The 16443-nt window shown below is 56.2% G+C and overlaps 3 protein-coding genes across 3 annotated transcripts in view; all 3 read left to right on the forward strand.

The window, feature by feature from the left end:
- Window positions 1-16443, forward strand: part of LOC125949776 (chloride intracellular channel exc-4) — a 221450-nt gene that overhangs the window by 21047 nt on the left and 183960 nt on the right. The window lies entirely within an intron of this gene.
- On the forward strand, window positions 275-2979 carry LOC125949455 (chondroitin sulfate synthase 2). Its single transcript, XM_049676469.1, has one exon. The coding sequence runs from the start codon at window positions 462-464 to the stop codon at window positions 2949-2951; it is 2490 nt and encodes an 829-aa protein (XP_049532426.1). The 5' UTR covers window positions 275-461; the 3' UTR covers window positions 2952-2979.
- Window positions 9199-14615, forward strand: LOC125949357 (glutamate receptor ionotropic, NMDA 2B-like). Its single transcript, XM_049676326.1, is given in 5 exon segments — window positions 9199-9901; window positions 10530-10762; window positions 10878-10997; window positions 12111-14489; window positions 14492-14615. Coding segments are annotated over 5 exon segments (3480 nt in total). The 3' UTR covers window positions 14537-14615.

Consider the following 16443-nt stretch of genomic DNA (forward strand, 5'->3'; position numbering starts at 1 on the left):
AACAAAACCGTTAAAATCGCGTATTCAAAAATCGCACCTCTCTCTCTCACAAATTCGCAGTAAAGTTTTTTTCTCCCTCTAAAATTTTCCTCAACTATTCTTCTTTCCCTCTCGTTCTCGCGCAAAAGAGTGAAAGAGAAAAAAAGCGTTCGCCCTCTGGCGCCCTCTACAGGCCAATTCGCGCAGTTCCATTATCTCACGAGTGAGAGAGGCGCTATGTGAACGCCCGTTGGAGCTGACAGCCGCTGTCAGCAGAGCGCGAAACTGTACGTGTATGTGTGTGTTTCTTGTTAATTTAATTGTTTTGTCAGCCGAAGGGTCGGCGCTTTTTGAATTCTGTTCGTCCTTTCCCGGGATTCTCGCAGGAAAATTCCCATTCAAGTGCAAGCGCGTGTTTTGGTTGGAATTTGGTTTGTGGACCCGTACCAGAGCGGCATGAGCACGTCCTGACCGGGATAGCCATGGGTGCAAAGTTCAATCTAGGCCGTAACCACTACCTGCTGCTCGGGTTCGTCTGCGGGTTCCTGTTTAGCTACTACTCGCCCCAGGACTACACCGAGATAGTGACGGAATGCCCGGAGGTGACCGAGCATACGAACAAGCTGAACGGCCTCGACGGCCACGGATCCGAGTTCGAGCCGCAGCTCAATCTCGAGCAGAAACCGATGATCGCGAAGAAGGTGGTGAAGAACATCGTGCGACCCCGCTACTATTACACCGAGCTGGGCATCCGGGAGAAGCTGTTTCTGGGCGTGCTGACGACGACGGAGAACATCGATAGCCTGGCGACCGCGATCAACCGTACTGCGGCTCATCTCGTCAACAAGATCAAGTTCTTCATCCACGCCGAGAGCATGAAGTCCAACTTTCAACTGAAAAACATCGTCGGTTTCACGGACACTCGCGAGAACCTACGCCCGTTCCACATGCTCAAGTTCCTGGCCGACAACTACCTGGACGAGTACGACTACTTTCTGCTCGTGACCGATACGACGTACGTGAATGCGCGCACGCTGCGCAGCCAGCTCGAGCATTTGAGCGTTACGATGGACGTGTATATGGGACGGCCACTGGCGGGGGCGAACGGACCGGAGGAGGGGGGCCCCGGCACTGGCGACGAATCGCCCAGCAGTAGCAGTGGCAGCAGCACCGGTACCGGTACCGGCACCGGCACCAGCGGGTACTGCGATCTGAACGCCGGCATCATCCTAAGCAGTGGCGTGATCCGGAAGGTGCGCGCCAACCTGGACTGGTGCGTGCGGAACGCGCTCGGTGACGATCACAGCCACAACATCGGCAAGTGCGTGAAGTACTCGGCCAAGCTCGACGGTTGCCACGATCGCTGGCAGGGCATCGCGGTGAGCAGCTACCGGTTGAGCAGCTTCAAGATCTACCGTGACTTCCACCTGATCGCGAAGGAACCCGCGTTTAACGGTGCATCGACCGTGTTTCCCGTGACGGTGGCCGACGATTTCTACCTGCTGCACGCGTACTTCTCCCGCGTGCACCTCGAGACTAACAACGAACGGAAGCGACAGCTGCAGGAGGAAGCACTCCAGATAGCGGGCGGAGCGCTGCCGAATGACGTGCTCGAGGTACGGTGGCCACTCGGCGTACCACGAACGAGCCCCCCCGAGTCACGCCACGACATCATCAAGTGGACCACGCTCAACCTGACGCACATCTTCATGCGCAACACGGAGGAGAACGTACGCCGGCTATCGGCAGTCGACGAGCAGGACATCCGGAACGTCCTGAACAAAACGGTCACGGAGGCCACCCGCAACCAGCCCGACGCCGAGTACCGCGGGCTGCACTCGGCGTACAAACGGTTCGATGCGGTGCGCGGCATGGAGTACCGGTTGCTGCTCAACTTCTACGATCGCAAGCGGAAGCGCATGCGGACGCGCAGCTTCGAGGTGATCAAACCGATCAGCCTGATCGAGATTGTCCCGTCGCCGTACGTGACCGAGAGCACACGGGTCGCTATTCTGCTGCCCGTGCTCGAGCACCAGGTACAGGAGACGGAGCAGTTTCTCGAGAGCTACGAGCGGACGTGCATGGACAGCCAGGACAACACGTTTCTCATGCTGATCTTCTTCTACCGGGCGGACACACCGAGCAAGGGCGACGAGGACGTGTTTCTGCCGCTCAAGAACATCGCGCTGGCGGTAACGGAGAAGCACAAGCAGGATGGGTCCCGTGTGGCATGGGTTTCGATTCGGTTACCGCCGGAGCTGAGCGGCAAGTTTGATGACAACCACCGCTACTACAGCTCGATGTACGGGCAGCACGGTCGGCTGGCGTTCGCCGCCGTCGACCTGGCGCTGCGCAAAATCGGTCTCGAGAGCCTGGTGATGCTGTGCTCGAACGCGGCCACCTTCCGGTCCGACTTCCTGAACCGTGTGCGCATGAACACGATCCAGGGCTTCCAGGTGTTCAGCCCGATCGGTTTCAACATGTACCCGTGCGAGTGGACCGGCCTATGCAAACCGTGCGAAAACTGTGACGTCGGCCAGGGCATCGGTTACTTCGATCACCATAACTACGATGTCGTGTCGTTCTACAGCAACGACTACGTGGCGGTACGCAAGGAGCTCGAGAGCCGGCTACCGATCGTGCGGAGCGATCGGGACATTGTGAACCTGCTCGGCACGAACGCTACCGGCCCGCCCACTGGCGGCCCACTGACCAACATCGTCCAGCTGTTCCTGCAGGCCAACACCGATCTACATGTGCTGCGTGCGATCGAGCCCAACCTGCGGCTCGGTAGCAGCATCCGCAACTTCCTGGCCACCGATCCGAACGGGGAGCGGTTTGCCAGGCTGAGCTGCCCCGAACCCGACGACAACCGGCAACAGTGCATACGGATCGCGTCGAAAAAGCAGATCGGCGATCTGCTGGTACAGTACAGCAAACAGCGCACCGAAAGTCAACCGACGCGGCGATAGAAAGCCTGGATAGCCTGGATCGCGCGAAGGAGGGAGGGGGGGGGGGGGGAGGGGAGTGAGGATGACAAAGACCTGTCCAAAGCATGACCACCACGTAGGGGTAGGAAGAGGGTAGAGTGAGAGGAGGGCCGGGGGGGGGGGGGGATCAAAACGGGGTTTCATTTTCTTTTTGTAGTGTTGTTTTACATCCTTTTTTACACATTTTACCTTCATCTCCAAAGCGATTGAAACGGTTTCGATCAAAACTTAGGCTAAGGACTGTAGACTATAACTATGGCGTTCATTGATTATATAGAGCTCGCAAAAACCGCGAACGCAAACCGGTACAGTGGCACCAGGTAAAAGCCCACAAATAAATATGACAAAAACCCCTTACAAAGCCCCCGCACCTTCGGTTCCCTTTGCCCTTGTACATCCGATTAAAAATTTTGACGAAAGCTTCACACACCACGCACACGGCTCCAGAAAGGCGGCAGGCACCACCCCGCCTGGACTGCTGCGATAACAGATTGTGGCGCAGAGAAGCGCAGAGTGCTGGGCTGGAGTTGCACACCAACGACAGGGAGCTGCAACAGGACACCAAGCTTGAGTGATGACGGATCGGCACACACACACGCACACGCACACATGCGTATTCATTCGCACGCACGTGAGAGAGATACTGCGAAAGGACAAGGACACACGCGCGCTCGACTGTGGCGTTGTCCGCGATTTTTTTGGGGGTCACCAAGGCGGCTCGCGTCTGTGGTCGCGTGGTGTCACTTCGTGATCTCTCTTCTCGCGTGGATAGTGGCCACCATCGGGAATGTATTGTGCTCTGTGTAGCGGAAGCCCGCAAACGCCCATCAACCCTTTCAAGAGGAGAGGCCGCTCTTGGCGAAGGACGGCTCTTCGCACGGCGGCAAGTGGTGGCATCCTTCCTTTGACCTACTGCCCGCTGCTGCCAGCCTGCTCTTCAAAAACGACCTCTGACGTGGAATCGGTCGGAATGTCGTCTTGGGATATGCTGCTTCTAGTACTTTGCAGAGAGAGAGAGAGAGAGAGAGAGAGAGAGAGAGAGAAAGAGAAAAAGGGGTGAAAAAAGGGAAAGAGAGAGAGAGAGAGAGAGAGAGAGAGCGAGAGAGAGAGAGAGAGAGAGAGAGAGAGATAGGAAGGGAGAGATGCTGTGTGTGTGGCCACACGGTCCAGCGGGCCACTTATCAGCCAACGGGCCTGCCAGCGAGCGCAGATCCTTTGCCTCGACTCGGCGCAAGAGCGCGCAGCCACCCTTCCATCCCGAGGCTTCTCTCACTCGCTCTCTCTCTCTCTCGTGTCCTCGTGCTCACGAAACGTTTGCATTTTCCGAAATCAGTTTCAGTTGAAGGAAAGGAAAGCGAGTTCGTTCGGGACTACGAATCGGAATGTGGTGGTGCTCGCCTTCCTTTTGGGAGGGAGGGGGGGAGGTAAAACCGAAACCGAAAGAGTGCGCTCTCCAGCATCTTCCAGCATCCAGCCAACAACAGCAGCAGTAGGAGCTGCTCCGAGGATGGAACGCGTGCGCACACGCACACACCGACGACGACGACGAGGATGACACCTTCGAGTGCCTCCGCCCAGCAAGTAGTAGTAGTAGTAGCAGCAGCAGTAGTAGTAATCGGGTTTCGCGAGATGATGCTGGGCGAAGGCCCGAAGGGATGCGAAGGATGCACGGATGAAGGAATGGAAGTGGGCAGCGGGGAAAAGGGAACGCGGAGAGGAGGGAATGTTAGGGAGCGGTCAAGCCTAGGCGCATACACGACACGACCGCGACGGGAGCACACGGAGAGACCGTACGGAGAGCGATAATACGATCCGATCCTTGCTCGATGAGCGATGTCGATGGCGTGCCAGCTAGCCAGCCAGCTAGCCAGCTAGCCAGCCAGCCAGCCAGCCAGTGTGCCGTCAGTCCGCCAGTGGGTTCGCACACGGGGACACGCGTTGTGTGTGTGTCGGTTGGTAGAAGGCTCGCAAGCGCCAGCGCATTCCACGGAGGGCAGGGCAAGGGCAAGGGCAGGGCAGGGAAGGGCCGCGCCACACCACAATCTAGCAGTAGCAGCAGCTTTGCTTCATTGCAATCCTGCCCCATCCTCCTTCTTCTCCCCTCACCCCCGGGGGGGTGGGACAAGCCTAGAGACCTTCTGCTGTTGTTATTGTTGTTCATCGTCTTTACTGTTGTTGTTGTTGTTGTGGTTGCAAGGATGCGTTTCAGTTGAGATGGATTGAGGGGGGGCAACTCCTTATCCATCCAGAGTTACCAGAGACCTCGCGCGCGCACGTGTGCCTGTGTATGTGTGTGTATGTGTGTGTGTGCATCCCGCCGAAACTGTTACGCGACGCCAGAGAGCATCATCAGTGAAGGGTGTGGACGTTCCGCGTGTTTGCCATTGCGTGAGGTTTCAGTTGTCCGTTGACCACATACACACACACACACACACACAACCACACACACCTACCAACAGAACAGAACAGAAGACTCTGCAGGGGTGCCGCCCAAAAAACCGTCGCGTCCGTGCATCCGATCAGGAGAAGCAGGCAGACAGGCAGGCAGGCCAGCGATCAAACTCCTAAAAAACCAGCATCCAGCAACCGCAAGTTCCGCAGGTCCAACGCAGGTGGAGAAGGGGTTCCCCTTTTCTCTCCCTCATCCTCCTCTCCCTCCGCTCCACCACTTCTTGGATGCTGCTGCTGCTGTTCCTCTTCAAGCAAACGGGTTATAAACCCCCACCCCCACCCAGGGGGTGTCCTTCTCAGAACTGGGTGTGTTCCGTGTGTTCCGTGTGTGTGTGTGTGTGTGTGTGTGTGTGTGTACCATGTGTGCGTGCGTGTGTTGAGCTTTTGCCGCGCGCGAAAAAGAGGCTGCTGTGGACAGAAGGGCGGGGATGCAAAAGGGGGATTCTGGTGGTGGTGGTGGTGAGAAGTGAGGTCAAAGCAAGTGGCCACTGGCGTCCGGCGAGGGGGCGATACTGACGTAACGCGCTCGAGCGCGCTCGCTAGCGTCCTTCGATAGGTCGCGCCCTCTCCGCCACACCCCAAAGAAAACCCCCCATTCCCTGTCCACCACCACTGGACAGGAGAGGACAGGACACGGTACGAGTACAGTGTAATGGCAGAGGTCTTAACTAGCTAGAAGCACTGGCCACCACCAGATACCCGTTTGGGGTTTGCAAACGAACGAATCTTCCCTTCCTGCACCAAAGAGCACCAGAGAGGGCGAGAGAGAGCGAGGGAGAGAGGTGCCAGCGCCCTATGAAGAGCCAGAGGGTGGTGCTGGTGGTTAAACCATCATCGCTTATCATCGCTTAATACGTCCTCCTCTTTCTCCTGCTTCTCCTTCTCCTTCTCCTCATCCTTTCCTTTGCCTTCCCTGTCTTCATCATTGCGTATGCTTCTATCCTTAGTTAGTTAATCAAATTACGTAGCTCCTCTGTGCGTGTGTGTGTGTGTGCCTTTTGGATGTTGTTATCCTTTTTTAGCTGGGTGTAAGGGGGAAGAGGAGGTGAGGAAGTGCTGCTGCTGCTGCTGCTGCTGCTGCTGTTGCTTCTCTGTTCTGTTCTGCTTTCTGAACAGAGTTCTGTTTATTGCGCTCAGTGTTTGCAACGCCATGGGCTGGCCTGGCTGTGCAAACATAGTAGAAACGGGGGGAAAAGGGAGGGGCAAAAGGGGAGGGGGGGGGGCATTAAACACGAGGAAAACAGCAGAAAGCAGTGCCTGATGAAAGCGGAGGGGGGGAATAATAATGTTGCGAATATCAGCAAAGCTGCCCGATTGCTTCTAACCTCAAGGGATGCTGCCCCGCACGCATACCTGCCACAGCTAGTGAAAGCACACGCATGCATGCACACACACACACGGTTTGGTTTTGGCGATTGATGCTGTGGCCGGGCAGACCGCCGTTTGCTGCTGGTCATCAGGTGTGGGGGGGGGGGGGGGGGGTGGAAAGGCCCGGAGTTGCCCGGAGAACTAATCTTCTCCGCAATAACAATGCAAACATTTGGGCAGTTTGTCGACCGAAACCCCACACCCTACACCCCCCTACAGTCAGCACAACCCCTGCGGTTCCACCACCGCACTGGCTGCTGATGCTAAAGATGGAGGCACGGCTCTCTCTCTCTCACACACACACTTTCCCTTTTTTCTCTCTCTGGCTGTTGCATTGCTGTTGCAGCACAGAGTACAACATTCCCAAAATTACCAACAACAACAACACCACAACACAACAGCGACAACAACACACACACATGTCCGTTGGATTGTTTTTGTTTCGATTTTTCGGTTTCAACTGTTCGGTTTGTGTGGTTTCCGGCGTGCGCCTTGGCCCCGGAGGAGCAGCGACAGATTCAGAAACCGGCACCGGCAATAGAGGCGGGCCGGGAGTTACCTACCTACCTGGCTGGTTGGCTGGCTGGCTGGCTGGCTGATTTCCTGGCCCGGAAATGGGCCAGGAAATCGGTGAAGATTGCCCTTTTTGCGCCATTTGTCGCGGTGTCCTCCACTCCCGAGCGCCCGACACAACGGAGCAATAGAGAAGGAGCAGGAGAAGTGGAAGGAGGAGGAGGAGGAGAAGGAGAAGAAGAAGAAGAACGGGGAGGAAGCATGAGGTCGGTCTTCAGCTGGGCAACCGAGTAAGTTGTCTTGTTTCGTTTCGTCAGTAGGGGCCGCGAGAGCAGAGAGGGTAGAGTGCAGCAGCAGCAGCAGCAGCAGCAGCAGCAGAAGGGCACGAGAGAGGCGCTTACACAATAGCGGAACAATGGCGGAACAACTGCACCGGTCGAGCCTGTAGTCTGTGCTAGTACAATTACGAAGAAGAATACGCTCGTGCACCGGGAATTACGGGGCTCCGAGAATCGCGTCCACACACACACACACACCCCAGTACCCAACCGTGAACACCAGAACACCATCCCTCGCCGGAGGCCTAAGTAGCAGCAGCAGCAGCAGCAGCACCAACAGCAGGATCAGTAGCAGCAACAGTAGTAACAGTGCAGTGCAGTGCAGTGCAGTGTATGTGTGTGTGTGTGCGCGGGTATACAAAGTGATCGCCGTGTGGTGTGTGTGTATAGTGTGTATTGTGTGCGAGGGCGCGAGGAGCAAAGGATTTTTCCGGGGGGTAGAGGGTAAACGAGGGGGCCCGCTCCGCTTGTGGTCTCCGACTTCGATTGTGTGGTTTCGCGCAACTACAATAACCGGTTAAACACACACACACACAAACCCACGAAACTCCTTCCATTAACCTCACAAAAGCGAAGGAAGCGAACGCGAACTACTGCATCTGTCCGGTGCACAGACTCCCTCCTCTGTGGTGGTGGTGGAGGGGGTGAGGAGGGGGGCCATTGTGTCTGCAGAGTCTGCATTCAACCCGCTCGCCAAACATTACCTACCCACTCTCTCGCCCCGTCTCTCTCTGTATCGGAAATAAAGGGGTAATAAATCGCCCCGGCACGGCGATGGCCCTTGGCGGTTGGCCTGGTCGGTAAGGCAACCGTTGGGAGGGTGGAGAGAGTAGGGGGTGGGTTTTTCGGGAAAGCGACACTTCCGCCGCCCAACCGCCCGTGTTCCAGCCACCGGGAAATACAGGAAATACGCCCATTGCGCTGATACTTCCGTCATCGTCGTCGTCGTCCTCGTCGTCAGCAGGAGCTCGGAATAGAAGCGTCGCTTTATCACACTGTACCGTACCACCACTATCACCACCAGCAACAGCAGCAACAGCAGCAGTAGAAATAGAACCTGCACCCTGGCCCTGCAAGATGGCGGCCCGTCTCGGACAATCTCGGGTAGCGGTGCGATAGACGCACACGAACGCCACGTAAACGTTTGGAACGTTGCTCCTTTTATTCGCTCCCTAACCTGCTCCTCCTGGCTACCACCGAGCATCCCTTGTTGCTGTTTGCTGTTGCTGCCGGCGCCCGGCGGTAACCATCCGAGCGACGATTGATGGTCGCGAGCGACGGCCGCACCTGTGACGGACGATTGGCGGCCATACAAAAAACACACACAGGCATACGGTACCGGGACCTACCGAGGATCGATCGATGAGCAAAAGCTAAGGGGGTGGTGATCGCCCCAGACCGCAGGCCACAGAGTAGCGCAAAGACCCAGAGCAGCGTTTCGATTTGGTAAACGAAGCGATAGAAAGAGAGACAACAGAGAGACGAAAGAGAGAGAGAGAGAGAGCAACAAGTAACAACAATAACAAGCAGCGCACACACACTCACAAGGATCGCTAAAGATGAATTGTCGGCACAAAGCAGCGGCAGCAGCCGGAGCGCCGTCCCGGGTGACGCTTGCCATCCTGTTGGCGCTACTCCTGGGCCACTCGATGCTGCCACTGGTCGAACCGAAGAGCTACAAGAGCTCCTCGGTCGGGCGCACCGGTTCCGGTATCAGCCTCGGTGGTAATCGGGCCGCCGAGAAGGAGGCGGCAGCGGCCGCAGCAGCAGCAGCAGCAGCGGCAGCGGCAGCCGCTGCCGCTGCTGCTGCTGGCTCCGGGAACCAGGCATCATCCGCCGGCGCCAACCAGGGAGCGGCAGCCAACAGTAGTGGTAGCCACGGTGGCGGCAGTTCCAGTCTCGGTCCCGGTCGCGGTCTCCATTCAGCCACCGGTGGTGGTCGCTTCTCGGGTGGTAGTAGCGGGAGCGGCAGCGGCAGTGGCGGCGGCGGCAGTACCAGCCCAGGGGGACCAGGCCACACCGGACACCTGAGTACGCTGGGCGGGGGTGGCCGCGGTTCGTCGCCGGCCGAGCATCAGCTTAACATCGGGCTGCTCGTACCGCACACCAACTTCGGCCGCCGGGAGTACCTCCGGTCGATCAACTCGGCCGTGCAGGGGCTGCAGAAGGGCCGGGGCTCCAAGCTGACCTTCCTCAAGGACCACGAGTTCCAAACGTCCAACATCCACTTCGACATGATGTCGTTAACGCCCAGCCCCACAGGTAATTCATGCTCTCTCTCTCTCTCTCTCTATCGCACACACACACACACACCACTAGCAATGATTGAGTGCCGCAGAGAGGAAGGGGGCAAGGTTCCTCTGCAGGCAAGGTCCTCATTTCCTTCAATGATTGCCTCATTTCCGGGAGTTTATCTGCACTCCACTCCATTGCCACTGCCGGTGCTGGTGCTGGTGCGGCTGCTGCTGCTGCACCACATCCCCTGCAACCCCTCCTCCACCACCATCACTTCCTCTCAGCCCTCCTTTCTCATCAGTGCACTCATCAATGTGCACTCGATGTGCAACGGTTGGCAGGATGTTGGTGAGTTAACCCCATCAACTGCTGCTGCTGCTGCTTAAGCATCGGTGTACAAGTTTGTGTGTGTGTGTGTGTGTGCTGGGAAGGGGGGTTAGATCGATACACCTAGCCAGTGGGTTTCGACCCGAGAAAACCACCCTCGTCTCCTCATCATCCTCTCCCGGGGCTCCAAGGACTCTTCATCATCATCAGCATCCGGGCAGGAAGGGCGCCATTGTCTCACTCATATAGAGACCGTACTTAATTGCTATTTAAACCACTCACTGCCCCTCTCTCTCTCTCTTTCTGTCACTCTGCCTCTCGCCGCTAGCCATCCTGAACACGCTATGCAAGGAGTTCCTGCACGTGAACGTAACTGCCATCCTTTACATGATGAACTACGAATCGTACGGGCGCAGTACCGCCTCCGCCCAGTACTTCCTGCAGCTCGCCGGCTACCTCGGCATCCCGGTGATCTCGTGGAACGCCGACAACTCCGGGCTCGAGCGGCGCGCGTCCCAGTCCGCGCTCCAGCTACAGCTAGCGCCCAGCATCGAACACCAGGTATGGTTGCTGCCAAAAAAACCAAAAATTTCTTCCTCCTCTTCTTCTTCGACTTCTTTTCTCTCTACTTCTTTTTCTTCTTCTTCTTCTCCCATTTTTTTTCATCACTACCCAGAGTGCCGCCATGCTCAGTATACTGGAGCGCTACAAATGGCACCAGTTTTCGGTCGTGACGTCACAGATCGCCGGCCACGATGACTTCGTGCAGGCGGTCCGGGAGCAGGTCGCCGCCATGGTGAGTAGTAGTAGCAGTAGTAGCAGTAGCGGTAGGAAGGCAAGGCAAGGCAGCCAGGCAGGGAGGCCCTTCCTCCTGCCGCCATATTGATATGGTTTGCTGCTTTATGGGCTGGAAAATTAAGTGCACCAGGCACCCAGCGCCAGCGCCACTTTACATAACCTCATTAGCATCGATCATTAATATCGTGGATCTCTCTCTCTCTCGGTGTCCCTGTACTAAGTCAAATGATGTTCTGCCCCCAAAAAATAAGGATATCCGCTTCCCGGCACCATCTTTTTGGGGCGAAACTAAATGGCGAACGAGATAAGAGAACCGGCCACCAACCAACACCGGCCAACGATCAATGATAATGGCCTGGCGTAGTGAGATATCTCGGTCTCGGTCAGCGGCGCGCACTCATCGCGAGTGGCCCGTCACCTCAACAACCGTCAAGTGGTCGCTCCATTTATTTTTTGGGGGGAGCGAAAAATATTTGTATCTCCAACCGTCGCTCGCGCGGTCAAGCAGCGAAAACCGAGCTCCTCAAGGACCACTTGGTCTTTACTTCGAGGTTTCGGGCTTCTTCAGGCATTGTTTGGTGATTCGCCCTCGCGATATCATTTGCTGTTACCGTTGCTCGTGCTCACCGCCTCCAGTGGAGAGTGATTGTGGACTCCACGAGGGGTGGTTTTGATTTATTATCCGGTGCTGGCCCCCCAGCCCCGGTTTTGCTCCTGTCTCATGTCGAAGCACTCACGGTCGATTGTGTGTGTCGTGTGTTTACCTTTCTTCTGCCTCTTCCTTTGATTCAGGCGATGTGCGTATTTGTTGTTGTTGTTGTTGTTGTTGTTGTTGTTGTTTGGTAGTAGTTGGCCCTTACGCCTTACGCCCCCTGAATCGTTTCGTTCCTCTTCACCTGATCCTGGCGATCCGAAATTCGGTTGCGAGACTTTTACGGGAAAATCGTTTTGCTCCCCAAAATTGATTGATGACCGGACCGGATTGGTGGCAGGGTTTTGGGAGGGCAGGTTTTGACATTCGCTTTTCCGCCATTCAATTACTAACTGTCTCTTTTTCTCTCTTTTTTTTCGCATTCGCATCAACAAACAAACAAACGAAAACGAACGGCAGGATCACTTCAAGTTTACGATACTGAACTCGATCATCGTGACGCGCCCGAGCGACCTGCTGGAGCTGGTCAACAGTGAGGCCCGGGTGATGCTGCTGTACTGCACCAAGAGCGAAGCGATCGAGATACTGCACGCGGCCGAGGAGCTTCAGATCACCGGCGAAAACTACGTCTGGGTGGTGACGCAGAGCGTAATCGAGAACACACAGACCCACCCCCAGTTCCCGGTCGGTATGCTGGGCGTCCACTTCGATACCTCGTCCGGTGCGCTGGTGAACGAGATCGCGACCGCCATCCGCGTGTACGCGTACGGTGTCGAGTACTATCTGAACGATGCGCGCAACACGGGCCGACGGCTCGATACGCATCAGCTGTCGTGTGAGGATCAGGGCCGGGGCCGGTGGGACAGTGGCGAGGTGTTCTTCAAGTACCTCCGCAACGTGTCGCTGGAGAGTGAATCGAACAAACCGAACGTCGAGTTTACGGCCGACGGGGACCTAAAGTCAGCCGAACTGAAAATCATGAACCTACGGCCGAGCGTCAACAGCAAGGGTCTGGTGTGGGAGGAGATCGGTGTGTGGAAATCGTGGCAGCAGCAGAAGCTGGACATCCGCGATATTGCGTGGCCGGGCAACTCGCACACACCGCCCCAGGGTGTACCGGAGAAGTTCCACCTGAAGATAACGTTCCTGGAGGAGGCACCGTACATTAATCTGTCACCGGCCGATCCGATCAGTGGGAAGTGTCTGATGGATCGGGGCGTCCTGTGCCGGGTGGCGGCCGATCACGAGATGACGGACATCGATATGGGGCAGGCGCATAAGAATGGTTCCTTTTACCAGTGCTGCAGTGGGTTCTGTATCGATTTGTTGGAGAAGTTCGCGGAGGAGCTTGGGTTTACGTACGAGCTGGTGAGGGTGGAGGATGGTAAGTGGGGTACGCTCGAGAATGGCAAGTGGAATGGGTTGATCCATGAGCTGGTGAACCGGAAGACGGATATGGTGCTGACGTCACTGATGATTAATGCGGAGCGTGAGGCGGTGGTCGATTTCAGTGAACCGTTCATGGAGACCGGTATTGCGATTGTGGTGGCGAAGCGTACCGGCATTATCTCACCGACCGCCTTCCTGGAACCGTTCGACACGGCCTCGTGGATGCTGGTTGGGATCTTTGCGATCCAGGCGGCCACCTTTATGATCTTTCTGTTCGAGTGGCTATCACCGAGCGGGTACGACATGAAGACGGTCCTCCAGAATGGGCAATCGACCCCGTACCGTTTCTCGCTGTTCCGGACGTACTGGTTGGTGTGGGCCGTCCTGTTTCAGGCTGCCGTTCATGTGGATTCCCCGCGTGGGTTTACCTCCCGCTTTATGACGAACGTGTGGGCAATGTTTGCCGTCGTGTTCCTTGCCATCTACACCGCTAACCTGGCCGCGTTCATGATTACGCGCGAGGAGTTCCACGAGTTTACGGGGCTCGATGATTCGCGCCTTTCGCATCCGTTCTCGCACAAACCGACGATCAAGTTCGGGACGATCCCGTGGAGCCACACGGATTCGACGATCTCGAAGTACTTCAAGGAGATGCACTACTACATGAAGCAGTACAATCGGTCGAGCGTGGCGGACGGTGTAACGGCCGTACTGAGCGGACAGCTCGATGCGTTCATCTACGATGGCACCGTGCTGGACTATCTGGTGCAACAGGATGAAGACTGCCGGTTGCTGACCGTTGGCCAGTGGTACGCGATGACCGGGTATGGGCTGGCGTTTAGCCGCAACTCCAAGTACGTCGGTATGTTCAACAAGCGGTTGCTCGAGTTCCGGGCGAACGGTGATCTCGAGCGGTTGCGCCGCTTCTGGATGACCGGGACGTGCCGGCCCGGCAAACAGGAACACAAATCATCGGATCCGCTCGCCCTCGAACAGTTTCTGTCCGCGTTTCTGCTGCTGATGGCTGGCATACTGCTCGCTGCGTTGCTGCTCCTCCTCGAGCACCTTTACTTCAAGTACTTCCGGAAGCGGCTCGCAAAGAAGGACCGCGGTGGTTGCTGTGCCCTGATCTCGCTCAGTATGGGCAAATCGCTCACGTTCCGGGGGGCGGTGTACGAGGCGACGGAGATACTGAGGCGGCACCGGTGCCAGGATCCGATCTGCGATACGCACCTGTGGAAGGTGAAGCACGAGCTCGATATGTCCCGGTTGCGCAACACCCAGCTCGAGAAGGCGATGCACGCGCACGGTATCAAACCACCGCAGCTCAAGATGGCGTCGGCCAGCGATATTATCGGGTTGACGGCCGGTACCGGTACACCGGCCCGGGTGGGGACGGGCCGGTCGGGCGGTTTTGGTGGTGGTGGTGGTGGTGGGGGTGGTGGTGGTGGGGCACTGGTTGGACCGAGGGCGTCCCATCCCCAGCTGCTCGGTAACCTCAGTCTCGGCGGTAGCGCCCAGGATCTGTACCGCTGGTCGTACAAAACCGAAATCGCCGAAATGGAGACGGTACTGTAAGACCAAAAGGAGGGGGAGAGGGGGAGAGGGGGCCATTGGGGACCGGGAACCACCGCCGCCGTCGCCGTCGCCACCACCGATGGGCTAAAAGATCGCGAGTGTCCGCACAAACCAACCCACACACACACTCACACACACTTACACTCACACACAAACACACGTAGAGAGCACATACATTATACACACCCGGTACATACCGGGTCGGAGGGGTCTAGTTGTTGACCTCTAGCAGTAACCACCAACAACAACAACAACAGCAACAACACCACCACTACCACCACCACCGTGAGATGTTCGTCCCTGTCCCTGTGTGGGGGCCGAATGTCCAATGCAAAGGATACCACCTAGTGAGCCGGGTAGCCGGGCCGGATAGCACTGCACACACACACACACACGCACACACATACAGACAAAGCAGAGCAGAGCGGTCTGCCCCTCGTGATCCATGTTGTTGTTCCCGTACGCCCATCACACGCCTGTTGCACTATTGCCTACTTTTGCCTGCTGCTACAGTAGAGCCCAACACACGTACAACGTACAACGTTCCCCCGGAAACCAAAAAAAAAAAACCAAACAACCGCCAGCAGCAGCTGCAGCAGCAACAGTAGCGAAAATCACGCACACCGAAATGTGACTAACGCAATATATAGATCGTGTATAGATGTTTTAGGAGCTGGTTTCCAGACGGTTAGAGAGAGCGAGAGAGAGAGAGGCAGAGAGAGAGAGAGAGGCAGAGAGAGAGAGAGAGAGAGAGAGAAGAGTCTAAGGTGTAAAGAGGTGTACGCGGCACCGGTAAAGGTATGCCGCCCGTCCATGACAGCATTGTTCACCTGATCCTGACGCCCAGTGTTCGACGGGCACTGACGTCCTCTGCGACGTCCTAAATCCCACAAACACGCACACGCACACACATACATATATACTCACTTATATCAATCAAACAAACGCACAATAGGTTTGGAGGACGATTCGGTTGTTGCTTCCTCTTTGTGTGGCATTGTAGGCATTGTAGGAGCAGCAAATCATCATCATCATCATCATACTCTCATCCGTAGTACATCCTCATCCTTCTCCTTAAAATCCAACACTTCCATCCTTCCAAACATAATGTCAACGCACAGCACGAGATGGGCATATCATTAAAACCAGTACCAGTATTCTAGTTCGTCGAGCACGCGCGCGAGAGAGAGAGAGAGAGAGAGAGAGAGAGAGAGAGAGAGAGGGAGGGAGAGCGGGCGTAGTACTATACAAGGTTACTTTTGTGATCAATACGTGAAACGAACGAGCAATCGCACTGAGCAACTTACCGAACTACTTAGACGCTTCGTTTTCCTGTTTCCGGTAACGAGCACCATATCCCGTGGACTTTATTTATCTTTTATCTTGCTTCCACGCTCTCTCTCTCTCTCTTTCTCGTCTTTTTCTCCTTTTTTCCCCCTTTCTCTATGAGCTTTCGCTTCCTGCTCCATTCTTAACCATCTCTTATCCGCCTGGACAGGGACGACAGGGATTAAATGTGAATACACGGGGGGTCGGGCAAGCTTAGGATCCCCCTTACGTCTACACATACACACAGACAAACAGACACACGCACACCCACACACACTTGCGCACGTAGGCGCCAAGGGAGGGGAAACTTTGTTGTTGTTGTTTTCTTTTTTACAAAAAATACTATGTACATCTTACTGGTTAACAACGAGAATTGTTCTTGCGAGGGGTGCGTGTGTGTGTGTGTTTGTGTGTGTGTGGCCAGTAACCGGGGGAAGGGGAATGCCGTGCAGGCGAGGCGAACACGAGCACGAGAGTTGTGAGAGCGATGGAGCGA

Source organism: Anopheles darlingi, chromosome X (genome assembly GCF_943734745.1).
Source record: "Anopheles darlingi chromosome X, idAnoDarlMG_H_01, whole genome shotgun sequence".
Classification (NCBI taxonomy): Eukaryota; Metazoa; Arthropoda; class Insecta; order Diptera; family Culicidae; genus Anopheles; species Anopheles darlingi.

What these genes read in the sequence shown, in the direction of transcription:
- LOC125949455 (XM_049676469.1), top strand. Translation starts at nt 462, where the DNA reads ATGGGTGCAAAGTTCAATCTAGGCCGTAACCACTACCTGCTGCTCGGG.